Source organism: Podospora bellae-mahoneyi, chromosome 3 (genome assembly GCF_035222275.1).
Source record: "Podospora bellae-mahoneyi strain CBS 112042 chromosome 3, whole genome shotgun sequence".
Lineage (NCBI taxonomy): Eukaryota > Fungi > Ascomycota > Sordariomycetes > Sordariales > Podosporaceae > Podospora > Podospora bellae-mahoneyi.
Window position 1 is genome coordinate 1,221,298 of NC_085882.1, and position 13,909 is coordinate 1,235,206.

The 13,909-nt window shown below is 53.5% G+C and overlaps 4 protein-coding genes across 4 annotated transcripts; 2 read left to right on the forward strand and 2 right to left on the reverse strand.

Annotated features, from left to right (window-relative positions):
* Positions 1-125: 125 nt before the first annotated feature.
* QC761_303530 (uncharacterized protein) lies at positions 126-3,611 on the forward strand (the record flags this gene model as incomplete). The annotated part of the gene is made up of 3 exons (XM_062877500.1): positions 126-747; positions 806-2,679; positions 2,731-3,611. The coding sequence occupies exons 1-3, from the start codon at positions 518-520 to the stop codon at positions 3,609-3,611; spliced, it is 2,985 nt and encodes a 994-aa protein (XP_062733278.1). The 5' UTR covers positions 126-517.
* A 616-nt stretch (positions 3,612-4,227) lies between these two features.
* On the reverse strand, positions 4,228-5,198 carry RBK1 (putative ribokinase; the record flags this gene model as incomplete). Its single annotated transcript, XM_062877501.1, has 2 exons — positions 4,228-4,450; positions 4,477-5,198. The coding sequence occupies 2 exons, from the start codon at positions 5,196-5,198 to the stop codon at positions 4,228-4,230; spliced, it is 945 nt and encodes a 314-aa protein (XP_062733279.1).
* Positions 5,199-5,742: 544 nt separating this feature from the next.
* QC761_303550 (uncharacterized protein) lies at positions 5,743-7,138 on the reverse strand. Its single transcript, XM_062877502.1, has 5 exons — positions 6,862-7,138; positions 6,735-6,809; positions 6,628-6,674; positions 6,359-6,572; positions 5,743-6,305 (listed from the first exon to the last, which is right to left on the reverse strand). Exons 1-5 carry the CDS (start codon positions 7,087-7,089, stop codon positions 5,946-5,948), a joined length of 924 nt encoding a protein of 307 aa, XP_062733280.1. The 5' UTR covers positions 7,090-7,138; the 3' UTR covers positions 5,743-5,945.
* A 359-nt stretch (positions 7,139-7,497) lies between these two features.
* On the forward strand, positions 7,498-13,539 carry EGT1 (Ergothioneine biosynthesis protein 1; the record flags this gene model as incomplete). The annotated part of the gene is made up of 10 exons (XM_062877503.1): positions 7,498-7,864; positions 7,939-9,372; positions 9,423-10,415; positions 10,479-10,597; positions 10,663-10,901; positions 10,974-11,088; positions 11,159-11,265; positions 11,346-11,632; positions 12,028-12,721; positions 12,771-13,539. Exons 8-10 carry the CDS (start codon positions 11,575-11,577, stop codon positions 13,537-13,539), a joined length of 1,521 nt encoding a protein of 506 aa, XP_062733281.1. The 5' UTR covers positions 7,498-7,864; positions 7,939-9,372; positions 9,423-10,415; positions 10,479-10,597; positions 10,663-10,901; positions 10,974-11,088; positions 11,159-11,265; positions 11,346-11,574.
* Positions 13,540-13,909: the final 370 nt, after the last annotated feature.

Sequence of the window (13,909 nt, forward strand, 5' to 3'; positions counted from 1 at the left end):
TGCCGGACTCAGGAACGGACTCGAAGCGGGAATCATCGATCGGGTCAGCTTGACGTCCAATCACAGCACCGCGCGCTGGACAGACACTGAACAGCGTTGGCCAAGAGGCAGCCAATCCTCATCGACCGGGCCTTGGTACCACGCTCTGCCGCCTCTTGAGTGCATAGCATGGGTCAAGTCCTACGAGTCCTAATCCGCTGCTTTTGCTTCTGTTTCTGCTTCGCTGCCTCTGCCAGACAGCTAGGACCTTGAGAGGAGCAATTCCGCGACCTGCCCTTGCCCAGTCTGCCTTTCATCCACTGGTATTGTTCAGCGCGCACGGCGAGATCCCAAATAAAACTAAAATGGGTGGCGGAATGCTCTTGTTCGTTGCTTGCCGTTAGCTCTCACTCGCCCTGTCGTCTGTCGTCCCGTTCGGTTGGTCAGAAGAGAAAAATCGCCCCTCTTTGAGAAAGCTCTCTCTGAAAGTACCCCGACCTTTTTGTTGTTGCAATTACAGCATCACGGTCCACCAAAAATGGACCTCAAGAAACCCTATTCCCTCCTGGAGGACCACTCTCTCCAGTCCTCAAACTCAAATCACCCAACATTCCGGTCTTCACCACCCCTATTCCGCCATGGCCGTCTGTTGACAGACGGTGGGGATGGGGCGAGCTTCACTTCAACCTCGCCCCTCTCCCAGAAGCTCACTGACTTTGACCAAGACCTCGACCTGGACTTGAATGAGCAACCCATGCTGTCCTGCGTGTACGTATTACCTAAAGGAAACCCATCAGCGAGAGTCGGTTGTGCTAATCCCATCCAGATCCCAAGAGACGTCCCAAGAAGATTGTGCCCGACACAGATTCATCGTCTGGGCTGCCGTGAAACGCAACGAGTCTCTCAGGAAACATCCGGAAAAGAAGACGGAATGCCCCCTTCTTAAATGCAACCACAAACTCACCGATCACGAATCAATGCTCAAGCATCTGGCAGGGTGCAGATATCTTGCCTCGGGGGAATACTGGTGCTATAACCACATGAGGGTGGAGCACTTTGACGATATCAGATGCAAGAAGTGTCTCGGCCATCCATCCCGGGCGAAGAAGGTCCTCACCATAGCCAAGAAGCTTTTCCACGGCCTGGGCCACAAATCAAAAAAGGGTCAACAGGGCTCTACCATCGACGAGGAGCGGACACACCAACCACCACCGAGTTACGAATCCATTTCTCGACCGGCGCCAGGTCCACCACTGCCTGGAAATGCCACCGAACTGCCCCTTACCGAGATTCTAGAAGCCGACTCCAACGAGATCGAAGTCCCCATGGCGCCACAACAGCAACCGCCGCCGCAGCAGCAGCAGCAGTATCCGACGATTGATCCACAAGACCTGCTAGTCCCCCAACCCATCATACCGCCAAGCCTCCCAGAGCTCGATGCCAGCACCATGGAGTGGGACCACACGCTTGACATGGCGATGCCCCAGATACCATTACAAATGCCGATAACATTACAGGATGACAGCATGCAGCAGTTTGGTTACGTCAGGCCGCCACTCCAGCTAGCGACAAATAATCCATACGCCCGTCACCAGGCGCCTCCTCGACCGGTGTCCCGACCAACATCGACTGCTCCACGAAGTAAAGGTCTGTCGCCCAGCTCCTCGGTAAGGTCGACAGCAAGCACCGACACGACGACCAGCAACGTTAGCAACGATAGTAACGTCAGCTATGATAGCACCTTCAGCAACCTTACCACGGACAGTCATGGGACCACCAACTCTTACGATACTGTTTACAGCAAAGCCAACTCATTGGTCTCTCCCATCTCGAACTATAGCGGTGGGGCCTGGTCGACACCGGACGGCATGAACACAAACATGACGTCCCCCATCGACGGTGCCATGCTCGAAAATCCCTTTGGCGACGCCGGTTACAACTACGATGGATGCCCGGATTTCCTGCACAACTTCTACTCCGAGTTGCCAGCGGACTTTCCGGTTTCCTCGATGATGGATGATATTGTTCCAGACCCTATCCTGGCGATGAATGAACTCCCAATGACACTCGATCTCGATCTCGATCACGCCCCAGGGCCCTCGGTGGCAAGCAATGTGGCCGAGCTGCCCGACAACGACAACAGGGAGATGGTGGAAGTTTCGCAACCCGATCCATGCTGCTCAGAAACGAGGTCGATGGTCGCCTCAGCCTGGGAAGTACTGCAGGAGCAGGTCGTGCAATCGATGGTCAAAATCCAGGACATCCGAGGAAATCGACTTGCGCGGCAGCTCAAGTCCATGTCGATTCAGACGATAGCGGAGAGGGGGCTGCGGACTTTGCGCTTGTACCTTGATGGGTTTCAGCCATCGACTGCGGACGACGCGCTGTGCCTGGCGCATCTCGTGTTTGCGTTTGCCTTGGTTGCGTATCAGGAGGGAACGCACAAACGTGTGAGGGGACTATATCTCCAGTCTCTTCCGCTCATGGGCATGATGCCAGAGCAGGACCGTTCGGATTACCAGCAACTGGCCGACTTCATCTGGAAGCCCGAGGGTCTAGCATCGTCTGGTGCCCAGAGAAGCCCGGATACGGTCGGCAGCATGTTTCCAGATTCCAAGGGGAAATCGCCAGTCGGCCACCATGGGATGAGATCGCAGCCGCCAGATATGTTTCGTGTGGCTGCTTGGGATTTCCTTGATGGTGAGCTTTCCAACTGTCTCTCGTCACAAAACCAACCGCTAACGTCGCTAGAACTCGAAATGAAAATGCTCTTCGGGTCCGACTCCCACCTCCACGATCTGCAAGACCCGGCGGCTCTCCTCGTCAAACACACCCAAGACTCAAACCAAAACGGAGCGGTGAACCCGGCCCTCCTACGAACAGTGAAACCCATCCTAGAAAAACTCACCCGGACCTTTGACAGCCCCGACCTGCGAGAGAAGCTCAGACAAACATTCCGAAACTTGACCTCTGGGCAAACTTCCAGCATCCGCAAACTCGAAATCGAACTCCTCCACGCCGGCCAAACCACCCTCCCCTCCTCTCGGTACTACGACTTCTTCGTCCCCCAAACCCGCCAGCTCATCGACGAAGTCTACCTCGTCCACGACCCCGCCCTGGGAACCCGCCGGCGAAGCGACTACCACAGCCTGGGCATCACTTACATTGAGAACCTCCTCCCCGACCTCGACAACTTTTCTTCTTCTTGTTCTTCTTCTTCTTCTTCTTCTCCAGAGCAGCAGCAACAATCAATGGATGATTACCTCAACCTTGCCACCTCCTCCTCCCCACAACCACAACCAACCCCCCAGCAGCAACCGGTACCAGACGACGGAATCGTCGAAGCCGACTCCCAATGCGACGAGTGCGGCTACCGGCCAAAGGGACACCCAAGGTGGTTCAAAGGAAGCATGGCCAAGCACAAGAGACTGAAGCACAGCCGCGAGCCGCCCAAGATTTACAGCTGCAAGTACCCCGGCTGCACGAGCCAGTACAAGAACCGGCCGGACAACCTGAGGCAGCATCAGATTGAGAAGGGGCATTTTTTGGAGGGGGAGGAGGTGGTGGTTAAGAGGGGGAGTAAGAGGAGGAGGGTGGAAGGGGGAGAGGGGTTGAATGGGGGGAGGGAATAATTGGATCGGGAGAGGAAGTGAGATAGTGAGGGGGAAGGGGGGAGGGGGAAGGAGTTCTCTTGGCTGCGGCGGAAAAAGATACCATTTTGCATTTTTTAGGGGGCGTTGTTTTTTTGGGGGGGGGTTTTTTTACTTTTTTTTTTTTTTTTTTTTTTTTTTTTTTTTTTTTTTGGTTTTTTTTTTTTTTTTTTTTTAGGGGGTTTTCTTTTGTGTATACATATTTCCTTAACTGTTTTCTTTTCGTTTTCTGTGTCGGTTTCTTATGTTACATTATGGGGGGTTTTACGGGTTTATAGTATCTCGGACTGAGGACAAGGGTCGCGAGAATACCTAGGGGGCTACAGGACCACACAAGGGGGAGATATCATACTGGCTACAGACATTTGCTTGGCTGTTGATTGGCTAATTTGTGGGATGAGCATTACAAGGCAGACTACATATAAAATATACATGCCACCTCTACAAGAGAGGTTTTGCTTCCTGCATCTTCGCTCCACGTTCCGGATCATTTGCTGATGAAACGCCACTGTCCTTGAGTTGTCATAGAATCATCTCTATTTTCCAACCTCGGCAAAACACCCCCGATTATCTTGACCACGCTTCCACGTCCTCACATCTACTCAACCTCATCCCTCCAAGGAATGCTCCTCGCCGCCCCTTCCCTCGTAACCGTCACCGCCGCCGCCTTATTCGCCCTTCCCACCGCCCCCCCAATATCAAACTCCCCCCCTTCCTTCCTCGCCCTCGCAGCCTCAAGCGCATACCTCCCCACAAACGTATCCCCCGCCCCAGTAGTATCAACAACCTTGACCCCCTTCTCGGCTTCGATCAACCCACTCCTTCCCCCCTTGGTCAAATAAAACACCCCCCTCCCCCAAGCGTAGCAACAAAATTCTCCACCCCCTTCCCCACGAACCCTTTCCCAACCCTCTCCAACCCCTCCAGCGTATCCAGCTCCTTTTCCTCAACCCCCCCAAGAATGGCAGCCTCCGTCTCATTCACAATCAAATGCCTCAACCCGTCATAAACCCCATCCGGCAGAATCTTCGCCGGCGCCGGATTGAGCAAAACATCCACCCCCCGTCTCTTCGCCTCCTCCACCGCTTTGAGTACAGTCCCCATCGGAATTTCGAGTTGCATGATCAACAAATCGGTCTTGTCCAACCACCCCCCCTGTGTAACGTACTCCTCCCCTACTTGGTGGTTCGCCTCTCCGGAGATGATGATTCTGTTTTGGCCTGTTTCCGCCTCCACGACGATCATGGCGATGCCAGTTTTCTTGTTGGGGAGTTTGGTTACCAGGGAGGAGTCGACCCCGTGGGTGGCGAGGTTAGACAACAAAAGGTCGCCGTTGGAGTCGGAGCCTACGGCGCCGACCATGGAGACGTGAGCGGAGGGGGAGGAGAGGTCGCGGGGGCGGGAGAGCTTGGCGCAGGCGACGGCTTGGTTGGAACCTTTGCCGCCTGGGGAGGTGAGGAAGGAGGTTGCGGTTAGGGTTTCGCCTGGGAGGGGGTGGTGGGGGACGTAGGCTACTAGGTCGGTGTTGAGGGAGCCGAGGATTGTTATGCGGGGGATTTGGGAGGACATTTTGATGGTTTGGGGGCTGTTTTTTGTTGTTTTTTTTTTTTGTTTTTTTGGTCTGGGAGTTTGATCAAGTTTGAAGGTGAGGTTTGTGATGTTGTGTGGTTGGTGGGGTAAAAGTTACAAGTGAGTTGAATGATGAGGGATGGAATGGATGATGAAAATAAGAGGGGAGGTTTAAAGTGGGGTAAGGTCTTTTGCACCTGCCTTGTGCAGTTAAGATGGTTGTTATCGGAGGGCGGCGAAAACCATGATTTTTTCCTTCCCTTGGAAAATAAGATTTGTTGACTCTCAAATATAGGACTTGAGATCTTGGAGATGGGCTTTGTCGAGTTGTAGGTGTAAAGCAGATAGCAAGAGCTTGGACGAGGGGCAGCTGTTTACATACTCGAAAATAAGTGGTCTGATACCCGAGAACACACGGTCATCTGAACACTGCCTCAATACTCCAGTTCTCATGATCTTGTGACCAAATCCATCGGATGAGATAATGCCAACCATTCTATTAGAGGGACTTAAATTTTAGACGCATTCATGTTTGTTTTCGAAGCTGATGTTGAATACCCACTTCGATACCAGTTGTGACACGCATATCCTTCCAAGCGATTCTCACCACCAACGTAAATCTCAAGGCGAAATCTGTTGAAGATTGAGATTCACACAATACTCATATGGGGTACTCTCCCACAAAATTCGCACCTTCCCATAGCCCAAAAAGCAAACAACACAACCGGCCATCATCATAACGACATCTCACCCACCATCTTCCCTCTCTTCTATGATGCTCACGGATTCACATACTCCCCCCCCCCCCGCCCTCCTAGCCTGCCTCACCCTCCCCCCCCGTCTCAACCCCTCCACATCCAACTCATCCTGATTCACCACCCTCAAATTAACCGGTCGAATATCCTTGAACCCATCCCTAAACTTTCTCATCTCCTCTGAAACCTCCTCCCCTTCCTGGATAGGCACCGGCTCGGCAAGAACCAACACCCCGCAGTGTTTACACGACCCTTTGCGGACAATCTTTCGGTTGAATTCATACCAGGTGAGGTTTTCCCTCCCGGAAATGACAAGCTGGTCTTTTGTTGGGTAGGCCCAGACGTAGCCGCCCTGTTCAGAGGGCTGTCAGATGGGTTGGCAAGGGGGGAACGGGGGGGACCTACACGGATACAATGGCTGCAGTTGCACTCTGCTAGCATGCCTTTGTAGGATTGGCTCTCGAAGGGGTGGTCGACTTTGAGGGCGGCGGTTACGGCGCCGCAGTGGCAGGAGCCGTGGTAGAGGGTTCCTTGGTTGTCTGGGATTGACTGAGGGGAGGGGAGAGGGCCGGGGTGGGTAGGGGGGGTGTAAGGGGGTGGATGGGCTGTGCTGTCGACGCTGGAAGGGGGTTTTAGTTGTTTGCGGGAGAGAAGGGGGGAGAAAGGGGGCATACTGTCGCTCTTGGAGGGCCCAGATGTCGAGGTTTTGGATGCAGCGGGCCTGTGTTGGATGATGGTCAGTGAGGTGATGATGCAAAGAGAACGTTGGTGTAAAACGTACATTGATGCCCATGTTCATCGGGGGGTCGAAGAACTCGGATGTTCCGTAGGTTGCGGTGCCGCATTTGCTGCAGAACTACACAAGTCTGTTAGTTGAGCGACGGTGGTATATGATGATTGAGACTCACTTGATGCTTCCACTTCTTCTCCCCAAACTGATACTGCTTGATAGTCCCCCCATCCTTGACAATCTTCAGCTCAACCCCCGGAGTAATAGCAAAATACCCCTTCTTGTAGCAAATACTGCAGTTGCAAATCACACCTGACTTGATCTCGGGGGCTTCAAACTCAAAGACAAAGGCACCGCAGTGGCAGTTGCCGCGGTATTTCTTGATTTGCTGTTCCGAGTCCGCCATTGTGTTCAGTTTTGGAGGTTGATAGTCAGGATTGAAGTTGTGAGATTCTTGATTACCTAGGTAGGAAAATGGGAAGCTGCCATCAACTACTCGGCTGCCTTGCCCTTTGTGAACCAACATCCATCCCACACGAATACACGTAACCACCGGGCCAACTTTGATCCCGATTATCTGTTACAGCGTTCCATCAGACACCAGTAATGTACATAATATTCTTGACTTCGGACTTCGGACTCGAATCCTTTCCTCCCCAATGGGATTCATTGGAGGGGCTTGACACGCTTCTGTCGTGTCGAGAGTACCCCGCGGCGCGAGAGTGTACGCGGTGTCAGGTGACCTAGGTATCGTAGGGTAGAGAGTCGAAGAGGAAAGAGAACGATCGACAGCCACGACATCGCCAACGGTCTATCTCACTCCCCGCCCTTTCTTCTCCAGCATCAACGATTTGTTGGGACAGCATCGCAATGATCACTTGACCACTTTTACCCCAGAAAATACTTCCTCAAAAAAATCAAAAAATCAAAAAAAAGAAAGCACGACAGGCGGTGAGGAAAAACCAATATCCTCGGGTCCCAAGAGATGACATATGTCCTCCCCCCGAGTCGGTGTGCCCCCATGCCGGATGGCGCTCGGCCCCTCGCTCCGGGAATGAAAGCTTCACCCAAGCATCGGATAAGGCTATGCCGCATTTTCTAGATGCCGATGCGAAAAGAAGAACAAGCAGTGGCCACATGACCATGTGAAGATCCTCTTGAGATCGATAAATCATATCAATGTAGTGGGCTAGATTTCGTCCTACCAGCGGTCGAAAACTTAAGCATCAGCTGATCGTGGTACGGCTTACGAGAGAGATGAAACTCTACGAACCCGTCAGCTGGGGTTACCTTTGTTGCACTACTTTTCTTCCGAGAGAGATGTCAACAATAAGGGACTTTTTGCCAGGGCGACGAGGGTGCTGCAAGGTACTACTAGACGGATCGACATTCGACATCGGCTTGGTGTCGTCCAGGTACAGAATGGCTGTCCGGCAGGCAGATCGACAAACTTGACGACATGTTGGTTTCTGGAGACGAGACCAGCTACAGTAGATAGCCGTCGGCAAGCGAACTCTTGCCGATGACTGGTGTTGAATGTTGATAGACCAGGTTCCCCGCACCAAACGAATCCCGAGCTGTTCGTCCGGTGGATGTTGCTGCTGTGGTCGGCATGCAGCGTGCCTTTTTGGTGTGTGGTCCGGCGGGCCCGGGCGTTGTCTGGGCGTGGGGTGGCCCCGGGAGTCTGGGGCAGGGGAGAGGGAGGCTGGTCACCGTTCCGGACCATTGCGGGTCGGGTGGAAGACCGACAAATCAGAGCCTAGTCCGGCTTGGCCCGATTGTCGATTCGCGAATGGGACTGTTGCTGATGGGGGATGGGGATGACGTCGACGATTGGTCATTGTTGTCTTTTCCCTCGCTGGATTGTTTCATATTTGCCCCGCCGTAAGGGCGAAAAGAAAAGACGGAAATTTTCGCGTCGAGAAAGGGAACCTCGTCGAGATGCTTGCTGCAAGGACTCTACGACCTTGTTATGTCTGATGTGATCGACGGCGTTGTGGCCCCTTTTGCTCCATCGGGCTTCAACGAGCCCATGCATTTCCATGTTGGCTGTACCCTTCTCAGCAAAAAGATGCGAGTACTCAGCAGAAGGACCTCGAGATTGTTCAACTCCAGCTGCTATCGGACGCGAGCTGCGAGCTGCGAGCTGTGGTGCGTTGTATAAGGCGGGGTTTGCCGATGGTGGTGAGGGGTAACGACGGGGTTCATCGTGGCGTGTGGCTCTCTGTCTACATCGTCATATTCCTTCCCTCGCAACATCTGAGATGAGATGAGATGTAATGAGGATGTGGCCTCATCATCCCTTCCTCCATTGGGACATATCCGTGTCTTTTCCGCTACAGGTACCCGAGACAGAGGCAAAGAGAAGAGAAGTTGTAAGGTAGAGTCAAGATGACGAGTGCTCTACGGGTCCATCGCTCCTCTCCAATCCACACTTGGCTGTGCCTGTCAAGCTGATCGTTCGTTCCTACCAAGCTTGGCATGGAAGAAAACATGGAATTTCCAGAGCACTAATTCAACTTTGTACCTTGTCTTGTTGACCGCCCGCCCTGAGAGTGAGACACCTCGTCCCGTCTCCCGCCTGTCACTTGCTTGGACGATGGCCATGTTCCCCGGATTTTCATCTGCTGTACATACACGCACCCGCCCCCGCCCGTTGCCTGCTCCCATGGCAAGAAGGCGGCATTCGGTCAGGAACACGACATATGCACGAGAAGAAGACGCTAACCTCTGCTCCAGTCGCCCGGCGTGGGGCCCGCAACACCATCTGTCTTGTGATTTGTCCCTTGCATCACCAACTCCCACGTTCCCCAGAATGAGGCGGTGCCCGGCCTGCATTCCATGACAAAAAGATTCCGTCTTGAGCACTCCCGACAGAGGCAACATTCCTTCTGGAATCCAAAGTACGAGCTATAGGAACAGGTACATACATGGGACATAACAAGAGACAGGCGAACTAGCGGCCGGCTAGCACCCGCCAGTCCCGGCACCTCTTTCCCATCCATACAGACTCGAACAGAACCTTTTTCATGGTGTCCACTTGATGCTCTGATTGGCAATGGAAGGGGCCGATCCACCAGGGACGCTTCTTGCTGTCCACCCTTCTGGGGCCATCTTGGTCATGAGTCCCGCCCTGGTCACGCTACATGCGTTGTTCTGCCCCTTGATATTTTTAACCTCTATACTCCCCAGGTACCTACCTCACTTTCCAAGATGACTATAAGGTAGCGTTTTCTTGGATAGATTCGGCGGTAACCCGTACAGCTTACCTACCTACCTACCTAACTCCCCGTACCTTACTCACCCCGCGAGCCGCCAAGCTAGATCCCGTTCTTTGTTCGGCGACCCGGTATCCGGATCGGAATACACCATCCTCTCTTATATAAGTACCTTCATTCCAGTTCCCTCTGGCGCCAATCCGTCGTCGATTGTTTGGCAACATCACACCATCACACGGTTCAGTTCTCCACGATGCCTAGTAGTGCTCCAGATTTGACCGTCAGGGCATACGGTGGTGCACTTGCTAGCCTCAAGGCCGCCGCTGCTGCCAAGGACAAGACAAAACCCAAGCTGTTCAGTCATCCCAAGGTTGACATCATTGATATCCGCCGTGTCGAGGTCGAGACAAACCTCAAGGCCGACATTGTCTCCCAGTTCTGTCCAAAGGAAGGGCCCAGAAAGCTTCCCACACTGCTCTTGTACGACGAGAGAGGGTTGCAGTTGTTTGAGAAGGCATGTCTTTTTCGTTGAGTCGTCGGGAGTGAAGGGTGAGCGAAGTTGCTGACAGAATTCCAGATTACGTATTTGGAAGAGTACTACCTGACCAACGATGAGATTCAAGTGCTCGAGTCGTCGGCCAAAGAGATTGCCGGCAGCATTCCTTCAGGGTCTATGGTTATCGAACTCGGCAGTGGGTGAGTCCAATGGCAGCGCGGTTTTGTTGTGGGGGGTGTTGTTATGCTGACCTTTGGTCCCAAAGAAACCTTCGAAAAGTGAATCTGCTTCTGCAAGCTTTCGAGGACGCCGGCAAGAGCATTGACTACTACGCTTTGGATCTCTCCAAGCAAGAGCTCGAGCGTACCCTTGCCCAGCTTCCCGCATATCAGCATGTCCGAGCTCATGGTCTGTTTGGGACGTACGACGATGGGCGGGAGTGGCTCAAGGACCCATCCAATATTTCAAGAAGGAAGTGCATAATGAGTCTTGGGTCAAGCATTGGTGAGTGTCCCTCCCATTCGTGCCCGACTTGAGAGCAGCAGGAAGAACCTGAACCTAACGCAACTCCGCCAGGGAATTTCGAGCGAAGCGCGGCCGCCTCGTTTCTCAAGTCGTTCTCCGATGTCCTCAGCCATGGTGACACCATGCTGATTGGGCTGGATGCTTGCAACGACCCGGCCAAAGTCTAGTATGTTCCATCCAGTTCCCCCTTCGTGCAGATTCGATTTCAAGATTCGCTGACTGGCATACCTGAAAAGCCACGCCTACAATGGTATGTCCTACCGCACGCACTCTGCAGTGTGATTATTACGCTGACTTGTAGTTTTGTGGAATCACACACAGACAAGGAGGGCATCACCCATGAGTACGTCATGCTCACCACCAGCCCCTTTTTTGACAAGCTGCATATATGAAGGGAACTTGAGCAACTGACGGGGGACCTAGGTTCATTCTGAATGGTCTTCGCCATGCCAACAGGGTCCTTGGACAGGCTGCCTTCCACGAAAGGGACTGGAGGGTGATTGGTGAATACGTCCATGACGCCGAGGGAGGGCGCCATCAAGCCTTCTACTCACCGGTACGTGACACAACCGTTTTTGGCCAAGTCATCCGGCCCCACGAGCGAATCCAGGTCGAGGAGAGCCTGAAGTGGTCTCCGGAGGAGACACGGAAAATGTGGGACCTGGCCGGTATGACCGAGATGGGGAAGTGGATGCACGGCACAGAATATGGTGAGCAACCTGCCTTTCCTTTCACACACATTGCCTATATCCCTATTTTCCGGCGGCAACTGGGCTCTGCGCGGTTCTTTCTCTCTCTCTCTCTCTCTCTCTTGACAGGCCGGTCAACGATGATTTTACCCAAGCTTTACCCCACGTTTTGACCTTTTGACACGTGGGACCAGTCGTACGATTTGCTTCTGCGCCGTGAAACACATCTCGATTGTGTGTGCCCTTTGCTGCGGGAAGAGGTCGTCCCCACTGGCCACCATGGTCTACCGATGGGTGTGTGTTGGGCTGCGGGGTCAACGGCCAGCCAAGGACCCAGGCTGTTAACATAGTCTTATTTCACTTAGAAAGAGACGGAGACAGAGAGAGCAAGAATGACTAACAGCAGCAATATGCAGGCCTTCATCTACTCACCAAGTCAAAGATGTCATTCAGCCTGATTCCTTCCGTCTACGCCCGCAGCGCCCTTCCCACCATATCGGACTGGGAGGCGGTTTGGGCGGCATGGGATGTTGTCACACGTGAGATGCTGCCGCACGAGGAGCTGCTCGAGAAGCCCATCAAGCTCCGCAACGCCTGCATCTTCTACCTCGGCCACATCCCCACCTTCCTCGACATCCAGCTGAGCAAGACGACCAAGGAGCCGCTGACGGAACCGGAAACGTACTCGCTGATTTTTGAGAGAGGGATCGACCCTGATGTCGACAACCCCGAGTTGTGCCATGCCCACTCGGAAATACCTGACGAATGGCCCTCGGTGGAGGACGTCCTGGCCTATCAAAACCGGGTGCGAGCTCGCGTACAGAGCATGTATGCAAGCGGTGCCGAAAGCATCCCGCGGCATGTGGGTCGGGCGGTTTGGGTGGGCTTCGAGCATGAGCTCATGCACCTGGAGACGCTGCTGTACATGATGCTGCAGAGCGACAGGACGCTGCCGCCGTCACACGTGCCGGCGCCGGACTGGGAGAAGCTGGCGGCCAGGGCGAGGGAGGAGGGGGTGGTGAATGAGTGGTTTGATATTCCGGAGCAGGAGATCACCATTGGGTTGGATGATCCAGAGGACGGGACGGACATTGATAATGTGTATGGCTGGTAGGTGTTTTTTCCCCTTCATCAACATGAACATCACTAACAAAAACAGGGACAACGAAAAACCTGTCCGCCGGGTAAAAGTCCACTCCTTCCAAGCCCAAGGCCGCCCCATCACCAACGAAGAATACGCCCAATACCTCTACAACACCTCGAGCACCAAACTCCCCGCCTCATGGGTGGAAATCCCCCCATCCAACCACACCAACGGAACTGCCTCCCCCCTCCCAGAATCCTTCCTCCACAACAAAGCAGTCCGCACCATCTACGGCCCCGTCCCCCTCTCCCTCGCCCTCGACTGGCCAGTCTTTGCGTCATACGACGAACTCTCCTCCTGCGCCACCTACATGGGCGGACGCATCCCCACCTTTTTCGAAACCCGCAGCATCTATCAATACGCAGAAGAGCTCAAGAAGAAGAAGGACGTGGAAAACCAACTCGGAAAGACAGTCCCCGCCGTGAATGGTCACCTCTGCAACAACGGGGTGGAGATTTCTCCCCCTGCTACCCCCACTACGACGACTGCTTCTTCTGATGCTGGTGGGGAGGCTGATTTGTTTATTGACCTTTCAGACGCAAATGTCGGCTTGCACAACTGGCATCCTGTACCCGTGACGGGGAAGGGGAATAAACTGGCTGGGCAGGCGGAGATGGGCGGTGTGTGGGAATGGACTAGTTCTGTGCTGGAGGAGTGGGAGGGGTTTGAGGCGATGGGGTTGTATCCAGGGTATACGGCTGATTTTTTTGACGGGAAGCATAATGTTGTTCTTGGGGGGAGCTGGGCGACGCACCCGAGGATTGCGGGGAGGAGGAGTTTGTGAGTTTTTTTTTTCTCCCATATTGAACGAGGGGCTAACGAGGCGCAGTGTCAATTGGTACCAGAGAAACTACCCTTATGCTTGGGTAGGGGCGAGGTTGGTGAGGGATATCTAAGTCTGGATGCTCTCTCAGTTTCAGACTTGTGATATCTCTTCTTTCTCACCCTTTCCAGCATTCTATGGTCGGGGGATTTTTTTCTCATCTATTTATCGACGCCACTCTTTCTTCTTCCTTACGGTTGTCGGAAAACCCAAAAGAGAAACGAGAATTTGGAAAAGCGCCGTCGTTTTCACACACATACAAAAGCCAGAAAACAAGAGGCACTTTTTTCATTTTGATGCCGCCTCCGGGGGCTGTTTAATAGTATTTTCA